The sequence below is a fragment of the Carex rostrata genome, chromosome 31 (assembly GCF_964058835.1).
Source record: "Carex rostrata chromosome 31, lpCarRost1.2, whole genome shotgun sequence".
Taxonomy (NCBI): Eukaryota; Viridiplantae; Streptophyta; class Magnoliopsida; order Poales; family Cyperaceae; genus Carex; species Carex rostrata.
This window is the reverse complement of record NC_135948.1, coordinates 572,803-594,756: the sequence shown is the minus strand read 5'-3', so window position 1 is coordinate 594,756 and position 21,954 is coordinate 572,803. Positions and strand designations below refer to the sequence as shown.

The 21,954-nt window shown below is 34.3% G+C and overlaps 2 protein-coding genes across 2 annotated transcripts in view; one reads left to right on the top strand and one right to left on the bottom strand.

Moving 5' to 3' along the window:
• The window catches only part of LOC144547294 (nudix hydrolase 16, mitochondrial-like), an 82,028-nt gene that overhangs the window by 38,361 nt on the left and 21,713 nt on the right, over positions 1–21,954 (bottom strand). The window lies entirely within an intron of this gene.
• LOC144547173 (uncharacterized) lies at positions 15,081–16,871 on the top strand. Its single transcript, XM_078295764.1, has 4 exons — positions 15,081–15,112; positions 15,298–16,327; positions 16,409–16,772; positions 16,855–16,871. Exons 1-4 carry the CDS (start codon positions 15,081–15,083, stop codon positions 16,869–16,871), a joined length of 1,443 nt encoding a protein of 480 aa, XP_078151890.1.

Sequence of the window (21,954 nt, the reverse complement as noted above, 5' to 3'; positions counted from 1 at the left end):
AAAAAGGTTGGAGACGCTATAAAACTGGGTTACGAAATATCAAAAAATACAGAACAGCTCAAGCTCCCAAAAATCCAATGTCGACTAGTCACACCAAAGTAGATGGATCATGCACGTACAGTTAGTGGATCTTGTTTCAGAACCCCTCTCTTTCTTCGTCTCCTTCCATCCATCCATCCAAGATCTAACAGTGAGGAATCAAGAGAACTCCCCCCCTTTTGACAATTTAGCAGTTAAGCTGTTCCTGTCAAAGCCTCTCCCTAGTCCCTACTGTCCCCTGGGGCCTCTCTCTCTCTCTCTCTCTCTCTCTCTCTGGGTTAATGGCCCATAGGCTGCACTGTTTTTGGTCCTTTTTCCAGTCATTTTATTCTATGGCCTTTTGTGTGCTGTTTTTCTTTTTAATCCGTTGCATTTTTTTGTATTCTAGGGGAAGATTACAAAAGAAGTTAGAGTGAGGGCAGAAGCGGAATTAAGAAGAAAGAATGAGATCATTTGATCTTTATATTTTTTTTTCTTTTCAACTTTTTTGTATTATTTTATAATTTTTTATGTAATTTGGAGTAAAATGTCGTGGATTTGTATAATTGACTCTCCATTGCCTATACAAAAATTATATATAATTGACTTTCATATATATCTAGCCGTTCAAAAGTCTGGCTCTGTCTATGAGTGATGATATAATAATATGCATATTACAGATAGATATGTGTTATGGATTCGTATTTTTATTTTTATGGTTTAAATGGCTGATCTGAACCATAAAAAAATGTTCTTGTAGCCAAATTTTTACATTTTTTTAGAATTTTGTAATGTATTTATATAAGTAGAAAATTATTGTTTCTAAATAATTGGAATATTCAAATCAAGTAATTTTCTATCTTTGTAGACAAATAGCTATTTATTTTTTTAAATGTAGAATTTGGCCTTCAAGTACATTTTTACATTACCATGTTCAACAGTTTAGATTGACTGTTTTGATTTTAAAAATGATAATATAAGTCCACATTGCACGTTATTATATAATATGGAAATTACGAGAGCCTCACTCAAAGAAGTTATAAGGTTAAATATTTTCTTCTAAAAAAGTATAATTGGTTTTATACAACAAATTTAATTGACGGATATTGATCCACTTTATGAAATATGTCGTTGTTCCAAATGTGGCAGTTTTATAATTAATTTGTATAAAATCAATCAAAACGTTTAATTTATTGTAAAATTAAGATAAAATTGCAACAAAAGTAAAGTAAATAACAAGAGATATAGAGAAAGCAATAATATAATTTTATTCTCCACTACTGTATATAATATATGTGTTCATTCTCCATTTACAAAACCTCTATTTATAGGCTAGAAATAGATGTTACAATAATAAAGGAGAAAATAAATGCCCATAGTAGTGGAGGTAGTGGGCAATGAAATAAGAGTTAATATTGGATGTTATAGATTGAACATCCACATAAATATATTTTATAATACTTCCCCTTGAATGTTTATCTTTCATTATACGCTGTTAATATAATACTTCAGGATCAATATTAACATGATACTTTAGGACCATGTACTGCCTCATTAAAAACCATACCAAGAAAAACCCATTGGGATAAAAACTTGGTTAAGGGAAAAAGAGTACAGTGCGTATAATGCTTCCCATCATTTTGATATCATTGAATATCCTTCAATCGATTTAGACCTATCTTCTTTGTGAGTTGTACAAAAACATTTGTCGGTAAAGATTTTGTGAATAGGTCTGCCAGATTGTTGATTGATCAGACTTAGCAAACATCTATTACACCTTCCTTTTGTAGGTCATATATCGAAAAGAACTTTGGTTAAATATGTTTAGTTCGGTCTCCATTGATATATCATTCTTTGATTTGTGCAATGCATACTGCATTATCTTCATTTAGCAGAGTAGGATTTACCTTGATGTTTCCAAGTCCGCATTCTTCTTGAATATTTTGAATCATTGACCGTAACCAAACACATTCTCGACCCGCCTCGTATAAGGCGGTCAGTTCGGCGTGATTTGAAGATGTAGCTGTAAAAGTTTGTTTTGTCGATCGCCATGAAATTGCAGCTCCACAATAGGTGAATATATATCCCGATTGAGATCGTGCTTTATGTGGATCTGACAAATATCATGCATCTGCATATCCAATTAAATTGGATTTTGTATCCTTTTGATAGTATAACCCTATATCTCTAGTTTCGCAGAGATACCGGAATACTTGTTTAGTTCCATTCCAATGTCTTCTGGTTGGTTTGGAACTATATCTTGCTAACACATTTACTGCAAATGCAATATCAGGTCTCATATTATTTGCAAGATATAATAATGCTCTGACTGTGCTTAAGTATGGTACTTCAAGATCAAGCACTTTTTCATTATTTTCTTACAGACGAAAAGGATCATTTTCTGCATTTAACGATCGTATGACCATTGGTGTGCTCAAAGGATGAGTTTTATCCATATTGAATCTCTTTAATACTTTTTCAACATAATTTAATCAATGGATAAATATTTCATTCTTTAAATGTTCGATCTGCAGGCCGAGACAAAATTTTGTAACACCAAAGTATTTCATTTCAAACTCATTCTTCAACAATTTTGCAGCATTCTCAATCTCTTCAGGAGATCCAATAATGTTTAAATCATCAACATATACTACAATGATTGTGAAACCTATATTTGATCTTTTAATGAAAACACATGGACTAATTATATTATTTTTATATCCTTTTTCTAGAAGGTGTTAGTTTGCAATTTTTTTTTAAAAACTTGGTAGTAGCTACCAAGGTTCGTGAGAGGGAATCGAACTCTCGACCTCTGGGTATAACAACTCTAGGACATTTTCCTAGCCAATTGTGTTACCTCCCTTTTCGAAGGTGTTAGTTTGTAATAATCTAGAAGTCAATAATACGATAATTTATCATAAAGGTTTGTTCATGAATTGAATGTTTATTTATATATCATTTTGTTGCCTTGAGCATTATTGAATTTATGGATCATTTCGAGTTCATGACTAAAATTGTGAAACTCCATAATATAGATGATATACACTCTTATAAAGTCATTGACCGAGGTAATTAGCAGGAACACTAATTACCGCAATAAGGTTAGTATGTGGATTAAAAGATGATTAAGTTTTACAAACGACCTGACACGAGATGTCATTTTAATCACATAGATACATGTTCTATGAACATGGTATTTGACAGACCCCGAATGAAACATTAAATAGAATTGTGTTCGTGTCATTAATGTTTACATTCAATGTTAAGTTCTAAAGTATGAGGTATTCATCTTTCCTACTAGTAATCGTGCCCGTGCACAGCAACGGGAGCAAATTATGTAGTAGAAAACATTAAGCTCCTTAATAAGGAGGAGAGATAATTTAAATCAAATTTGTAGAGAAAAATAGTTAAATACTATATTTATCTACAAGATAACACATGTGAACTCTAGTGTAGTGGTGAGAATTTTGGGACCAACAGAACTCAACTGGGTTCGAATCCCGCCTTCAGTAGAAAAAAAGAAAAAGGGTGTGCGGTGCACAGGCTCGGTCCGCAGGTGCCGTGCGTGGTTCAGAGGCGCGGTCTACGGGCACTGGGATCATATGCGGCGCAGCACTAGGATCATATGCGGCCCGACCAATGCATACTTAAGTGTTGAAGCTCATAATTTGGAAAATTCATCTATGTGCGATCTAAAAATTCAACGGCTGAGCATCATTCTGAAAAAAAATAATAAATCAAGACCCTTGCAGGATCTAGACACTAAGCTCCTTAATAAGGAGGAGAGATAATATATGTATATGTATCTATTTTGAAAAAAAATAAAAACTTTAATTTATTTAATGATTGTTATTCAAAAATAATTCTCAAAATAGATACAACTTTTAATAAATTAAATGTACTAGAAAGATCCTAATATTTTCTAGATTACCTAGAAGTGACTTTTGAACCGGGATCAATAACTCGGAATCTAAGCATTTTTATATTTTTTCCAATAACACATAAAGAAATATATTAATTTTTCTTAGAGCCGCGAAAAATCCGACCTGAAAAATATTGATCCGGGTTATTTGTTGTAGTCTTTTTAATAAATCAAATTATATTGTATTCCATCTATTTTTAAAGAAATATATTCAACATTTCTAATATTTTAATACAAAAAAAATTCTGTTTAAAAAAAAAAAAAAACACACAAAACCGGTGCCCCATTAACCGGACATATACCATACCAAACATTTTGCTCATTTCCGGTTAACCAATAATCGGACCCATTTCACTAATCCGGGAATTGAGTAACCGAAAAAAAAATACGGTTACTATATAACCGGATTAGGTAGTTTTCGAAATTCAACGCCGAAGTGGTTATTTTTTGTAATTTGATTTATTTTTTGGATATAAATAAAAAAATCGGATGCTTAGGTGACATAACAACAACCATCAATTTTATATCATTGAAAGATTCAAATCATTTTATAAATAGTAAAACACACATCAAATTTTATTATTTTTATAAACATGATATAATATATATGCATCACATATATCATACCTATAATATTAATTTGTAATTTTGGACTTGATTATTTAATTTTATTATTTTGGACTTTCATTAATTTTCTCTCTGTCAACATGGTTCGGATAGGCTATAGTATATACTGTAGGAATTATAAAAATGTGACTTGATAATTTTATGTATATGTATATATATATATATACTGTTTGATATTAAACTATTCAGGTTTTAAAAGTCGAATTATAAACACGTAATAATATTTCTACGACACTGTTAGAAAAAAAAAAAAAAAAAGGAAAGAAAAAAGAAGAAAAAAAAAACAGAAAACAGTATATATACTGTAGGGGGTGGGGGGAAATTTTTTTGAATTTTGAATTTTTAAAAAAAAAAGGTACACGGGTACGGGCACGGATATGATTGAGTACGGGTATGGTCGGGTATTTGCCCAAAAAATCGTGACTGGCTCATTGTTTGCCCGTACTCGTGTACCCGTTTACCCGACTTATACCCGGGCTCGGGCACGGATACCCCGGGCATAGGATACGGACGGGCAGGGCAGGGGCTGCCCTAGGCGGGCAAAATCAATACACTAGTTTTAGTAGACCTAAGAATTAAATTTTAGCTGAACTTCACGGATCCTACTGTTGAACTTAAAACTTATTTTAACTTTATTAGTAATAAAATATGATAAGATTTGTCTGACAAGTCACAACTCACAACACATATATTTGTTTTTCAGCGATATGTCAGTAACATAGAAGTTGAACATTAAAGTATCAATCAGACTATAATACATTAATACTAGTACTTGCTCGTTCTATTGGCGCGCGGTTTGCGCAATTTCCTGATACGATACTTTTGGCTAAAAATGTTCATCGCCGGTGGTGGAATAAGACATAGAAATAGATAGTTTAGATAGTTTTTTTTTACCGTTCGGTATGACAGAGGAAAAATTAAGAACTATAAAAAGAGGTTCATATTTCAAATTTTGTAGTAAAGACGGATGTTATATTTTGGAACTCGACTTGGGGTCCATTTAAAACGAGATCATGAGTTGTTAAAAAATGATCATTGCCATGACATTATTTTCACGTGTTTCGATCATAGTGGGTAAGTGGGAGATTTGAGTTGGGAATTATTTTATTTTTTATTTATTTTTTAATTAGAAAACTATGATATACCTATACATCTCAGCCTAAGCTACCCTCAATTTATCCATTAAGCAGTGCTCTAGCCGTTCATCTCTCACGTGTTAAACTAATTAAACATTATTAAGGAGAATAAATTTTATAGGTTCGAAATTAAAAAGAATAAATTTATTTATAGATATTAAATAGTTTGATGACTTGACTTTTAAAACAAACAATTATAGTAGTATAAAAATATAATTTTAGTTGATACATATTGAAATTATGGACTAAGTATTCCTGCTCCAGTACCTCCAAATCCAAATCCAATGTCAGATTTGTGCTTTAGAATTTAGGACCCTTATGTGGACATAGTATATCTACTCCAAAGTCCAATGATCCAATCCAATTAATTACAATTACTTCTTTATATATAGTAATTTAAATTAAATGAATTAGGTGAAGTTGTTGTTGTTTAAAGAAAACAACAACTGATAAGCGATAAAAAGCATGGACACAGCAGATCCCAGAAGTTATGGAAGTGGGGCAGGAACAGGATGATGGTCTTTCTCATGAGATGAGATGAGATGAGATGAGATGCTATATAATTAATATCCATCATGACATAAGTCACGCTGTCACGAGCAGAGACAGTACATCAGGACTATGATATTTAATATCACATTTCTCCATTTATTATATATATATAACATAACTGGCCTAAAACTGTGTATTAATAGCCTAAATAGTTCCATCAGTGCACGGACACTGACTAGTTTATACCTTAAATCTGTCCGTGCTTCAATTAAATTTATCTCTCTCTTGTATAGTTGTATTCTTTACGGTCACGGGCAATGTATTTCTGCCTTCACTGTTAACATCAATTCATATTTATATATATATATATATATAATTTTATATTTTTTGGATTTTTTTACTATTTATTAAGCATTTTTGAAAATTGCTGTTTTGCTGTGAACAGTAAAAAACAGTAAAATTTTCTGGACCATCAGATCAGCGACTTTCAAAATTGCTTAATAAATAGTAAAAAAAATTCCAAAAAATGTAAAATTTGGTCCCCGAGCACATATTAATATGAAGAACAAGATGAACGGTTCGGATTGGTCATTTGGACTTTAAATCCATGATTTATAGTGCAATGCATAAGAGGGTTCATGCATTGCAATGCACCATAGCCCATCTATATATATATATATATATATATAGTACGGCTAACGTGCTTCCTCTAGCATATGGGCCGAAATGCTTCCGGTGAAAATTTGAAATTTCAAAATCCAAAAAGTCAATCTGAACCGTTCATCTTCTTCTCCATATTAATATCTGCTTGGAGACCAAATTTTACATTTTTCTGAAACTTTTTACTATTTATTAAGCCACTTTGAAAATCGCTGATCTAATGGTTTTACTGTTTTGTTAAGCCACCGTTGGATCAGCGATTTTCAAATTGACTTAATAAATAGTAAAAAATTTCAGAAAAATGTAAAATTTGGTCTCCAAGCATATATTAATATGGAGAAGGAGATGAACGGTTCAGATCGACTTTTTAGATTTTGAAATTTCAAATTTCCACCGGAAGTATTTCGGCCCATATGCTAGAGGAAGCGCGTTAGCCGTACTCTATATATATATATATATATATATATAGAGATAGGTTACGGTGAGTTGCGAAGTAAAACACGTTTCTACTTCACGCCGTATTTTTATTTTGAAAGCCCAAACGACCGATCCGAACCGTTAGATGTTTAATCCATATTGAAATGTGCTTGGAGACCAAATTTTACATTTTTTGGAATTTTTTTACTATTTATTAAGCATTTTTGAAAACTGCTGTTTTGCTGTGAACAGTAAAAACAGTAAAATTTTGTGAACCCTCAGATCAGCGGCATTCAAAATTGCTTAATAAATAGTAAAAAAATTCCAAAAAATGTAAAATTTGGTCTCCAAGCACATTTCAATATGGAGAACAAGATGAACGGTTCGGATCTACGTTTTGAACTTTAAAATCACAAAATATGAGCGTGAAGTAAAATAGTCGCTTTACTTCGCAACTCACCGTAGCCCAGCTCTATATATATATATATATATATAGAGTAGAACTAGGGTGCTCTTGAGCTTACCAAAGTTTTGGTGAGCTTAACTCTAAAACTCATCAAATCGATTTCAAATGACGAATCCGAACCGTTGAAACCCACCTACCTTACGTGTGATGCATCTACATGTGAAATTTTTAAATATTCGAATTAATTTAGTATAAAGTTAAGCGGTCAAAAACGTTCAAAAAATGAATGCACTAAAATTAATTTATTAACCTTTTAATTTTGACCACTTGACTTTATACTAAATTAATTTGAATGTTTAAAAATTTCACATGTAGATGCATCACACGTAAGGTAGGCAGGTTTCAATGGTTCGGATTCGTCGTTTGAAATCGATTTGATGAGTTTTAGAGTTAAGCTCACCAAAACTTTGGTAAGCTCAAGAGCACCCTAGTTCTACTCTATATATATATAAATATGAATTGATGTTAACAGTGAAGGCAGAAATACATTGCCCGTGACCGTGAAGAATACAACTATACAAGAGAGAGATAAATTTAATTGAAGCATGGACAAATTTAGTGCCCGTTCGGCTCCCTACTGTTCACTGTGGGAACAAAAAATTCACTGAGAGCCAAGTTATTTTTTCCACGATGAACAGTAAAAATTAGTTCAAAATTATTGATTCCCATTCTCATTCGCAGGCCGTCGAACAGGGCCTTAAGGTATAAACTAGTCAGTGTCCGTGCACTGATGGAACTATTTAGGCTATTAATATAAAGTTTTAGGCCAGTTATGTTATATATATATAATAAATGGAGAAATGTGATATTAAATATCATAGTCCTGATGTACTGTCTCTGCTCGTGACAGCGTGACTTATGTAACTAGTTCGAGTGAAGCTATGGTAATATATATGTAAATAATATAATAGAACGGCCGTATAATGAAATCGTATCTCCATTTTTAAGTTCAAATAATTAATCTGTATCATTATTATAATCTTCGTATATAAATATGCTTAAATATCAAATTAATTAATTATTTTTTAATTTTTATCTCAAAATAATACAAATATTTGGTTTTCAAGTGCATTTTCATAAGAAAATAATGTTTAATTGTTCATATAGACTGTTTAGACTATATAAATATTCATTACACGAATTGATCTGTAACATGCATATTATTGTAGTCCATAGACTCACTCAGATAGAGGAGATTGAATTCTCTGCTCCTCTGAAGACAGGAATTTTCTGGCTCCAGAGTCACTGTCGGTGAACCCCCAGTTCAAAAATTAACAGTGACCGGCCCCACCAACAGTGACTGAGAGGACATAATTTTCCTGCACCCCGGAGAGCAGGTGATCTCCTTCTCCGATAGAGGAGGAACTAGACAAAACCAAAAGATCACTTATGAATCCTTAATGACAGAGCAATGGATGTTTGCAGTGCGTTAAAAATGGAGAAGATGTGATGAACAGCAAGTACATGGACGGGACACGTGTGCTCCTTGAGCATTAACTGGAGACTATTGTGAGAGGCATTGAAGGCTGGGGTCTGTTAGGTTAGGTTAGGTTAGGTTAGGTTTAGGGCTTGTTAAAGAGGTCGAGACTCGAGACTCTAGACTAGTGATGGCAAAAGAGTACTTGACAAGGCTCATTGCATTGTTAGATAGTCATAGTAGTAATGTAGTATAGTAGGAGATTGAATTTGCATGTGTAGTGTAGGTCGGTTGGTGAAGACTGAAGAGAGGGAATCAGGGAATGTATCTGGGCTAAATTGGTAATTAATCAAAGAAAGTACATCTTTTGGTTATTATAATTTATTATCCCAATTAAATTTGTACTGCATATGATGTCTATCAACATAAAATAATGACAAATTATAGTCCGTGATGGTGATTTATAAAAAAATTTCTTAGGTTGAGACAGGGTTGTTCTATATGCGCGGTCTAATTTGTTTTTACATTTAATTTGGTAACTATAAACAAATTTCTCTAATTCTTCATTTAACACAACAAAAATAACCAAAAGTTAAAAATAGATATTTTAAATAATTGAATTATCCAACTTGTCATGACAGTTACTCAGGAGTCAGGAAAGCACATCAAATACTAATTCATAATCTATCAGAATTTTTAAGCTCGGGCCTTTCATTTACTAAAATGAGAAATGATAGACAAATATTCAAGAGAACCAATATTCAGTTTAGTCATAAAAATAATAATAATGTGCTCTGTGTGAAAGATCATAAAGTTGAAATCCAGTTAAAATATCCACAACAAATATTAAAAACAGTTGAGTAACTCCAACTTTACTTTAAGAAAATCCTTCCAAAATAATGTTGCATCTTACACTTGTAATCGCTGACTACCGATCAATTAATGCAATGATTTTCTCGGTCCACAATAGATTGATTTTATTCACTGGTCAGTGTACCATGTGACACGCACGGTAAATAAATATAATCCGAGCGTATACTTACCGATTTTTTTTATTTATATTAAAAAAAATAATCAAAGTTGGGTAGGATTTTGAAATTTACTCAAACCGGAATTTTTTTTTCCGGTAATTAAGTATAAAATCAGAATTTTTTTTTCCGGTTTTCGAATTCCAAACCAACGCCTAAAAAAAGAACCTTAAATTTTTTTTTTCGGTTTCAATATTTTTTTTCTTTTTTCAGATTTTTTTATTTAATTAGAAATATTTATAATTTATTTATTTTTTGTATTGAAATATTAGAAATATTTAATATATTTCTATGAAAATAGATGAAATACTATATAATTTGATTTATTAGAAAGACTGCTACAAATAACCCGAATCAACATTTTTCATGCTGGATTTTTTTGCGGTTGTAAGAAAAAATAATATATTTCTTTATGAATTATTAGAAAAAAATAAAAATGTTTGGATTATGAGTTACTGATAGCGGTTTAAAAGTTACTTCTAGGTAATACAGAAAATATTGTGATCCTTCTATTACATTTAATTTATAAAAACTTGTATTTATTTTCAAAATTATTTTTAATAACAATCATTAAATAACTTAAATTTTTTGTTTTTTTTCAAAAATAAATACCACTTTTTAGAAATTAAATGTATTAGAAACATGACAATATTTTCTGTATTTGCGTAGAAGCGACTTTTGAACTGGGATCAATAACTGAGAATCCAATTTTTTTTTATTTTTTTCCAATAACACATAAATAAATATATTAATTTTTCTTACAGCCGCAAAAAAACCGGCATGAAAAATGTTGATTCGGGTTATTTGTAGCAGTCCTTCTAAGAAATCAAATTATATAGTATTCCATCAATTTTCAAAGAAATATATTAAATATTTCTAATATTTCAATAAAAAATAAAAAAATTATAAATATTTCTATTTAAATTAAAAAATATTGAAACCGGAAATTTTTTTTGCGGTTTCTTTTATTTTTATTTTTTTTAGCGCTGCTTTTGGAATTTTAAAATTGGAATTTCTTTTTCCGATTTTAGACTTAATTACCGAAAAAAAAAATCGGTTTGGGTAGATTTCGAAATCACACCCAACTTTGGTTATTTTTTAAAATTTAATTATTTTTTTTGGATATAAATAAAAAAAGGGTATACTTATGTTTAATAGATCTGGTCAATGCTTATCATTATGTCTCTGTCTGAACAGATGTTTCTCTCTGATGGATCTGATTGTTACTCTCGGATCCACTCTGCTATACTCCAATTGAGCAGGTGCTTTTGTCTAACAGGTCTGATCAATCTCTCTCGCTCCTCCGTAACTCTCCGGATTCGAATGGGAGTGTTTTGAATTCGCTCCACATTTACCATAGTATCTACTATATGTATGTATTAATAAGGTATGTTTATGGAATTATGGTTAATGATAATGCGCTGATGTTGATCGCTTTCCTCTTCCTTCTCCCTTTTTTCTTCTTCTTCTTCCTATATCGTTATTCTGTGTTTCCTTTTAAATAAATAAGGCACAAACTCTATCTGAGTGCGAATGCTTTCCTGGATATCTCTGTCTCGCCTTGATTGCAGCAGCACTGTTTTGTGCTAACAATAAGATATTTTGTAGGCTTACAATCTACCAATTTGAATAGAAGGACAAAAAATCATGCAGGCTCAATATATATCTACCAATTTGGGGACAGAAACCCCTCATTTTACTTTTATTTTATGATTTTTCTTGTTTACTTTTGTAAAGTGATTTAGTTGTAATATTTTATGTACTAGTACGAAAATTGTATGATACGAAACTATGTGTAATAGATTTATCCTGAGCAATGAAAATACCTGCGGAAGCTAAAAAAATAACAATAAATAGAATCATTTTATGTGGAAGTAGTAAGGTTTTTAGAGTATCGTTGTCATAATTATGTCAAAGAGAGATCTCATGAGCGTCTCATCAACATCGTCAATTCCTTTTATGTATTTTACTAATGAGTAATGACCCATAAATCCATAAATATTTGTGGGATAATTTACAAATAAAAAATTTAGATCTTATTTTGAAGAAGAAATATCTCCAACATAGAATGAATTGTCCATAAACAACTACTATTACAGGTGGATTTGCCTAACTGGAAAATTAAAAAAAGTTGATAGGGACTTATATTGTCAGTTTTATCCAATTTTTTTAGTTATCATTTGAAAAAAAAATACAAAATTGACATGAAATTGATTTTTTATTTTTTTATTTTCAAAGTTATATGGTATGAAGATATTACTGAGTACTTTGTAAGAGTGACATGCACATATTTTCTACGTACTAGTCAAGGGTGGCAGCCTCGTGACATGTCGGTACTTGTAAATTCTTTGGTGGTGCGTAGATAACATTACAATCATTCTTGCTTAATGTAGTAAAAATAACCAATCTTAGCAAGGTCTAGACGTAAAAATCACAATTCAATTAAGATGCATCAATCCAATTCCAGTATTGTTTATAAAGTGGTTTAATTTGTAATGGTATTTTACTGTAGAAATTACTTTGGCAGAGCATATTTGGTGAATGATGTATTCCAAAATTTTGATAAAAGGAAATGATTCCATGCCAGACAAAGAAAGGCGCAGGGATGAAAATAACTGGTACAAGGAGTAGGCACAAATAGAGAAAACTGTTGCGGTTCATAAAAAGAGAAATCCATTATCCATCCCGGGTATTAATTATTTCTATCCACTTGTTAACTACATACAGTAATACGTATATTTGTGTAGCTGATACCGTATATGTAGTTTGGGTTAAACAGGAGCGAATTTAATTTTAGGCTCATGTGTTCATTACATATTTACATGGACCCTCTTGCACAGTTGCCATGCTGTTTAATGTTTATACCAGCAGGTCATGGTCATGGTCATGTCTGATTTGAGCACTCATAGATCCATTTTGTGACAGAAATATATGCATGGGCCACACATTCCTTCTCACCAAATAATAATTCTTCCTTCCTTCCTTCTTTCCGGTCAAACAATGGAATGCATGCACGAATAATCAAAGGAAGCCAATCCGACATAGGGGGTCCCCTTTAATATTAGTGCAGATTTAGTCTGCACGAATCTTAAAACAGAACCGACGGTCAAGACTCATTAACTCAAAAAGATTCCTTTTGAGTTAATGCAGAGGAGATACGAATTCCAAAGAATGGCTCCATATCTCTGTGTTGTTTGTTACCAATTCATTTCAAATTTTGGCTGTTTGCTATACTTTACATTGTTATATCAATCTCTTTTAAACCTAACAATATCTTATTTTCATGGATTAAGTCTGTGTGAAAAATGAGCAATTCCTTTTGCAAGTTCGATATTTTAAATATTTTCGAAATAGAACTCGGTATATTACATATATGTACAGGAGTGGAACCAGAAAATTAAGATTGGGAGGACTAGATGAATAAGTTTTATGAAATTTCATCTATGAAGGGGACAAATAATAATAATTTTGTAAAAGTTAAAAAATTTAAAGGATAAAAAAAAATTAATTAATTTAAAGGGGCTGCTTAGCCCTTTTATGCAATATTTACTTTCCCGATTTTTTTAAAAATACCCATTTAATAAATAAATTAAATTAAAATATCCAAGTTTCAACAAAATTTATAAAAATACCCCCCCGCGGATAATATCCGCGCTCCGGAATAAATATTCCCCCCCGCGGATATTATCCGCGCCCCGGATTAAAAAATCCCCCCCGCGGATAATATCCGCGCTCCGGGCCGTTTAATATTTTTTTTTTTTTTGCTGCAATTTTTTCTTATAAATTCTCTCCTTAGAGAGAGAGAGAGAAGGAGAAGGAGAAAGATTTCAGAAAGAGAAAGAGACGAGAAGAAGAGGGAGAGAAGGAAAAGGCATCGTAACTCAGGTATGCACTGTTCACGTATTTACTATTTATGTGTATTTTCTTTTCATGCACTGTTTTTATAATGTACGTATACGTATTTACTGTTCACGCACTGTTTATGCACTATTCACACCTGTTTGTTCACTGTTCATATGTACTGTTCAAACACTGTAGAATTACTGTTCATATGTACTGTGCAAACACTGTAGAATCACTGTTCCCAAATACTGTTCATATGCCCTGTTCATATGTACTGTAGAGTTACTGTTCATATGCACTGTTCAATCACTGTTTAAATACTGTTCATATATACCGTTCCTAAATACTGTTGACAATTGAAATTAGTAAACTGACCAAATATTTGACATTTACGAATGTAGTTCATTGGCAATGTCTATTGGAATTTCATTACATTTTGGAGGGAAATTCATAAATGATCAGTATGGTGTACGTTACTCCAAACCTCCAGTAAATACGTATTGGGTTGAAGAAAATTTCTCATTCGAGGAGTTGCAATCGCTTATTTATGAAGCGAGCGGCTACAATAGGAATCACTGGAAATTAGAAATACAGGCCCGTATGCTCCAAGCAGGAAAGTATCTCAGAATCACATTGCGAGATGAAGGAGCATTTAGAGGCCTGCTTAGGAAGGTTGTGAGGTCCGGTGATCCTCTGTTGGAAGTTTTTGCATGCCGAATTAACAGAGAGTCAGGAGCTAGATGTTCATCCCAAAATTTGGTTGTAGAAAATTATCAACCAAATTATGAACCACACACTCCTCTATTCGTACCCGAACCAATGCCAGTACTAGAACCAGAACCAGAAATATACAGTAATTCACCCCAATCTCCACCTTTTATCCAACCCCAACCACAATGTCCACCTTTTATCCCACCTATATCCGTAGGTTCTCCATTCTTACCTGGACCTGAACCAAATCCTTACCCCAGACCGCCACCAGTACATGAAGATCCAAACGAGTCAGAATTTGAATTTATGAACGAGGTACCGGATGAGAATCTGCAAACTGGGGATGAATGGGGGGAAGGAGACTTGGATGATGAGGTAGATGAGGAAGATGAAGAAGATGAAGAAGATGAAGAAGAATACACACAGCCAACTGTGAGGCAAAATAGAGATATGCTGTTAAGTGGCCGTTCTGAGACTCACCCGTTCCTAAACTTCAATGACACATCTGCTTTTCAAGAAGCAGATGTTTCTTAATATGGTCATCGGATTGAATACAAGAGTGAGCTCGCAGCAGGCCAATTCTTCGCCAACAAAAAGCAACTGACGAAAAAGATCAGAGAGTACCATGTTGACAAGAACCAAGAGATATATACGAAGAGAAGTGACACATCCAAGCTAGAAATTAGATGCCGCACTTCGGGTTGTCGTTTTAAACTGAAGGCAAGAGCAACAAAAATTGGAGATACATGGAAGATAACTGAGCAAGACACGACTCACACATGCACATCTGAGTACACCAGGATCGACCATGCACAATTGACGGCATCAATTATCGCAGATATCATCGGGCCTAACATTAAGGAAAACCCCACTATGAGCATCCGGAGTGTGGCACACTGCGTGAAAGTTAGGTTTGGCAGTATAACCCCGAAGTACAACAAACTTTGGAGAGGTCGCGAGCTTACAGTAGCCCGGCAATTTGGGAGTTGGGAGGAGTCGTACAACTTTATGAAACTATTACTTCTCGGGATATGTGACAAGAATCCTGGCTCGAGGCACCTATTTTGGACCAAGCCGAGCTTCGATAAAGATACAGGACTGGTCAAGCAAGGTGTTGTGGAATTCGTGGCCGTGGCATGGGCTTACGGACCATGCATCACCGCATTTGGTTACCTAAGGCCGGTGATCAGTATAGATGCAGCCTTCCTTTCTGGGCGGTATGAGGGAAGACTTTTGATGGATTGCGGCTATGATGCCGAGAACCAATTGCTACCCCTAGCATTTGCAATTGTGCAAAAGGAGAATGAAGATAATTGGGGATGGTTCTTACATTGGCTTAGGATTAATGTGATTGGTGTTAATAGATTCGTATGTGTTATATCAGACCAACACAAGGGGATAAAAGCTGCATTGAAACCTGAATACGGATGGGACAGTGATAATTTTGTGCACAGGTATTGTATCCAACACGTTGCTGATAACCTTGTCCAGGCCTGTGGGAAGGACGCATGGTACGGAACTAGGTTCAAACTAGGAGCCAGGAAGAAGAAGCCAAGAAGGCTGAAGGAGATGTTCGAAGATTTCGCCATGGTATGTCTAATATTGTCTAATTTATGTCATTTTCGATTATTTAAGATGCATTTTGTGTAATTTGACTTTGTTCTATTGCAGCAAAATCCGAGGTGTAATGCTTTTTTAAGGAGAGTGGGCAAAGTACGTCCTAATGATGTCATGGAGCAATCAAATTTTGATAAAATTTTCCAAACCTGTGATGGAGGATACCGATTTGGTATCATGACAACAAACGGCTCCGAGTCCCTTAACGCTGTCTTCAAGGAGAGCCGTATGTTGCCCGTGGCTGCACTTGTGGAGGAGACATTCTACAAGTGCAATAGTTGGTTTGTGCAGCGGCGGCAGGCAGCGATGGAACAAAGGGATGCAGGAAAGCCTTTTTCCGAACGGGTACATGTTAAGCTCGCCAAACGGTGGGTGAAAGCTATAGAAATGGATGTCATCGCATACTCGCACGGCGAAGGTAAGTACGAAGTCACGGGCCCAAATGAATATGTTCCAGTAGTCCAAATGCAGGATGGAACTATGTCCATGCTTCATAGAAGGTTCCAGTATATCGTGACATTCGGGCCGGAGAGAGCAGTTGAATGTACATGCAGAGGTATCCAATTAACTGGAATTCCGTGCGCTCATGTGTTAGTTGTCTGTCGCCAAAAAAACTGGTCACCCGACTTATTTGTTGACCACCGGTATAGGGTGGACTACCTTTTGAGTACTTGGAATGCTGTATTTGTTCCTTATGGCAATCCTGAAAATTGGCCTGCGACCACTACTCCTAAAATTGAGCCAAACAAAGATTGGATACGGCGTGGTAGGAGAAAACACATCCGTCATGTAATGACCATGGATGAAATGCAAGGTAGGCGACAGGGGCACCGTCCTCGCCGTTCCACTACTGATAGGCAGAGTCGAGGTATGTAACATTCAACCTTGAAAAATGGTTACATTTCATTCCAATATTGAACAGGTTATTAAGTAACATATGTGGGATGCAGATGCTCATAACGCAGCAAATGCAGCAGAAAACGAACGAGTCATGGCAGAGTCAAGCGGATTGCGAGGGGCGCGGCGAAGCACATCCAGAAGCCGTACAGCTGACCGTGAAAATGCAACTATGATGTTTAGGGAGGCAATGGGAGAAAGACTGTCAGGAGGAGAGGCGGTTGGGATGCAAGGGCCTTCAGGTACTACCCAGCGAAGAAGGAGCACATCTCAAGCTGGAAGAAGGAGCACATCTCAAGCAGGACATCATCAAGAAGATGCAGTTCAACCAGCTAGAAGGAGCACATCTGGCGCAGGACCATCTGGGACAGCATACCAGCAAGAAGAAACAGTGCAACCAGCCAGAAGGAGCACATCATCATGGGGATCTGGACGATTACTAGGATTCCAATTTCTTCGAAGTCGTAGAAATTAACATCAGTGCTCTTTCATAGTAATGCACTATTTCAAAGTATTGTGAACAATTTTTATTTTGAGGTTTGTATTAACTTTATTTGTATATGTATGAACGTTTTTTTTTCTAATTATTATTTTGTAAATTGTAGACGAGAAGGATGGACAACAATACTAGAGGAAAGAGCGAGGAAAACAAAAACCCCACATGTTGCTTTTGCGGAAAGACTAGAAGTGACTGTCCGAGACAACTGCAGATATATGAATTTTTTAACCGGAATGACATATCTGATGATGATTTTGTAGAAAACCACTACGGTTATGGATCAAAGAAAGAAGAAACTAATGTAGCGACGCCGCCTAAGGCTAAGACCAAGACTAAGACTCGTGTATCCCCACAGGTACCCCCACCGGTATCCGTGACCATGCCCAGTGCTGCAGTAAAATTACTGGCCCGTACATAACCTTCTGTTTCTTCTGTAATTTGAAGAATATTAGCCATCACATAGATGTTCAAAAATTTAAAATAAGATAAGAAGAACTTACTGACCTGACAACTTTGGTACAAGTTGAAGTAAAGATGTGCCAGGACTGCCCCACCCCAGTTGTACTTTTTATCCGGCTCAAGGTCCCGCACCAGCTCCAGATACATCAGCGGGACAGTATCACCGCTCGAATCAGGGAACATAATACAACCAAATAGGTCCATCAGGAAGGCCCGTGTATATCTGTAATATTAAAATTAGAAGGCAACTCATTTTTCGACATTAATTATAGTACAATTTAAATTTATTTCCTAATAGTTTTTTGAGTACCTCTGAATCTCGAGCTCCGTGGCATGCCGATCCAGACCTCCCGCAAACAGAGCTCGCAGCTTCGTCTTCTTGATAGCGTATCTCGACTTCCCATTATAATCCCGTATATCTCCTTCAGCTCCCAACAGCTCTGCGAGTCTGACATTGATCATGTCATCATCCTGCTCAAGGGGGTCAGATATGCCACCAACAGGCTCACCCTGGATGGGCAGCCCCCATAGGACACTAACGTCCTGGAGAGTCACTGTCATCTCTCCGAACGGTAGGTGGAACGTCTGAGTCTCAGGGCGCCATCGCTCTACTAGTCCTGCAATGAGGGACCCATTAATGGCCTTAGTCTCCGTCTCCATAATATCGACCAAATGATGCAATCCCAAATTCTGCAGATACTGGTCCATCAACGGGTGGTACTGTATACTAGGATGCCGACTCCTGGCATCTACAGTGTCCTCACTCTGTGTTGAAAGAAGTAAATAACATAAAAAACTGAAAATACGACAACTCCACAAAATTTAAACTTAAAAAAGTAATCAAGTACCTCAATAGACGCCAGTGAAACTCGGTGCTTTGCGTGAGTCATCCATAACAGAGGACTGAAATGTTCCGTGCTGTTATCGGGAATTGGCTCAAGATCAGGGTCCGGTGGTGGTACTCTCCTAGGCCGTCCCCGTCCCCAAGCCGCCATCCTACGTTAAAAAAAAATTAGACATGCTACAATTGGGTACAATTCACTAATTGCGGTAAAAATTTGCTAAATTAGACTAATATGCAAAAAATTGGATTATTCGGGTAAAATAAACTCAAATGAATTTTCTATATGAAAGTGAAAGCTACATTAATTCATTATTTATAATAAAATAATTAAATCTAGTATAATTACATAACTAATAGAAATGCTTTATCACTGAAATATGTGTTGCCATTTAATATGGGTCATTTTATTCCTAACTATTATTAAATAAAATGTTAAAGAGTTATTGTATTTGTTATTGTATTTAATTTATTAGTTAACTATTACAATGGTTTATATATATACAGTCACACGGTTAGGATATAAATATTTGTAACTATATAATAAATTAGAAGTCATTTTAATTAATCTTACACTTAATAAGATCACAACAAATTCTCTTAAAAATAATTACTCAACAACATAATTTTAGTATTTTACCGTAACATGTAAGAAATAAAGAAATTCAACTAATTAATCACAATTCTCACAATTCATGAAATTGGACCAATGCAAACAATTCAACTAATTAATCACAATACATATATTACATTATATTATATATACAATTCAACTAATGCAAACAATTCAACTAATTTTAAAAATACCCAAAACGTAAAAAAAAATCATGGTCCTAATTTTAAAAAAGATCTAATATTGTTGTACAAGAATATTTACTAAAACTTTACCAAGACAAGGAAAAAAGATACTCTGTAAAAGGTAAGAAAGTATCATTTTTTTTCCTTTTGCTCATTAGCAAAAACCAACCTTTTGTCCTATTGAAATTACTCTATGCAAACAATAACTACAATTTTGGTAGTGTACTAGTGTTTAACTAACAAAGGAGATTCATAACAGAAATGGACAAATACAACATTGTAATTCTTCACAAACAAACAAATAATGCTGCAGAGCAATAGATACGAATCTTATAATTACACAAGTTTAAAAATTCTCTAATATAAGAAGCTATTAAAAAAAAAAATTACATACTCATGTTCCCTAAAATACAAACAAATTATGGTTTTACATTATGCACATAACTCCAAATTTAATCTCCAAGTCTCCAACCATTGCATTCTTTTAAAAATTCTTACATACATCTATTTCTTATTCTAACATACTCCAAATTTATGCTGGATTCACTTTTCAAATATACATAATTGATTTTTTTTCCTAGTTAAAAAAACTCTGTATTGGACAAAAATTGAATATTTGAATAATTACTTTTCCAACTTGCTTTGATATTTATAGCAAGTGCTCTAAATTTTTGGTCTACATAATAAGTGATCTAAAATTGTAAATTGTACAAGGTACATCATTAATTATAGCATTAGTCCTTAATTTTATTTGATTGTTTATTTCAAAACAACTAAAAACTAAATTTATTAAAACCTACATATGTTTAATAAATGATTAAATAATATATAATATGTCACATGAACACATCATAAACATCAAGAAACTTATCATGACACTAAAAAATAATTTCGGATTCTATGCTTCTTTTCTCCAAAAACAATTTTCAAATAAAGTCACTTGCATTTCAAAAGACTCCAAAAACATCAATAATATAATATGCTTCTTCTCTCCAAAAAAAATTATATTAATCATAATCAATTATTAGTATTCATATACTTAATATAGTTTACTTGTAATATTACGTCTTTTAAAAAAAAAAAAAAAAAACATACCTCCTAACAAATTTTTCATAAATTTACCGAACACCTACATTCTAAAATTTCTCATAAATTAAACCTTGGTCATTTAAATTCCTACAAACTATACAAAAATGCAATACCTCCTACATCTAATTCTACAATATTTTCAACCTCAAACCACTAATTTTTTTATTGCAATCAAAATTCAAACTAAACTAACAAATTAAGAGGAAAATCAAACTAAACTAATTGAAAGAGGAAACTAACAAATTAACAATCGAAAATCGAGACTCTGATCAGCCGCCTCTGCTGGTTCACCGGCCACCACTGCCACCTTGCAATGTAGAGAGGAAGGGAAGAATCGACCGGGCCGGACCAACAATGGAGTAGGGCGGAGCAAGAAGAGAGCAACGGGTAGGTTTTGGCGGAGGAAGGGAGTGCTGGCGGGTGGGATTCGGCGGAGCAAGGGGCCAACACGCGGACAGAGGTCAGGTCAGGGTTTGGAGAAGAAAGAGTGCTTCAAGATCTGTGTTTCGGATCTGAAAATAAAGGGGTCGGCCCGCGGATAATTTCCGCGCTTGGAAGCAAAAATTCGGAGCCGCGGGTTTGCTTCAAGATTCGTGTGCCGCGGGGGGTAATTTACAGTCCGGGGCGCGGATAATATCCGCGGGGGAGAATTAATATTCCGGGGCGCGGATATTATCCGCGGGGGGGGGGGTATTTTTAGAAATTTCTTGATATTCTGGTTATTTTTATTAATTTTATTTATTATTTGGGTATTTTAAAAAAAATCGGTTTACTTTCGCTGCTATCTCTATCGTTCGCCTGCATCAAGAACAGTGAAAGAACGAATCTCGATGCAGATGAGTTGCCAAGAACAAGAAGCTGTGTCAACAGTAATCAGGTACCTCTCAAGGAATAGAGGGCATGGCATGGCACTGATTAATTGTTGTAGGAGAGTACTGCCAGTGGAGCCCACAGAGCAATTATTTGAGGTGTGCAGTAGTAGAGAGTTTGTTCAAGGTTTTTCCCTAGTGATCAATG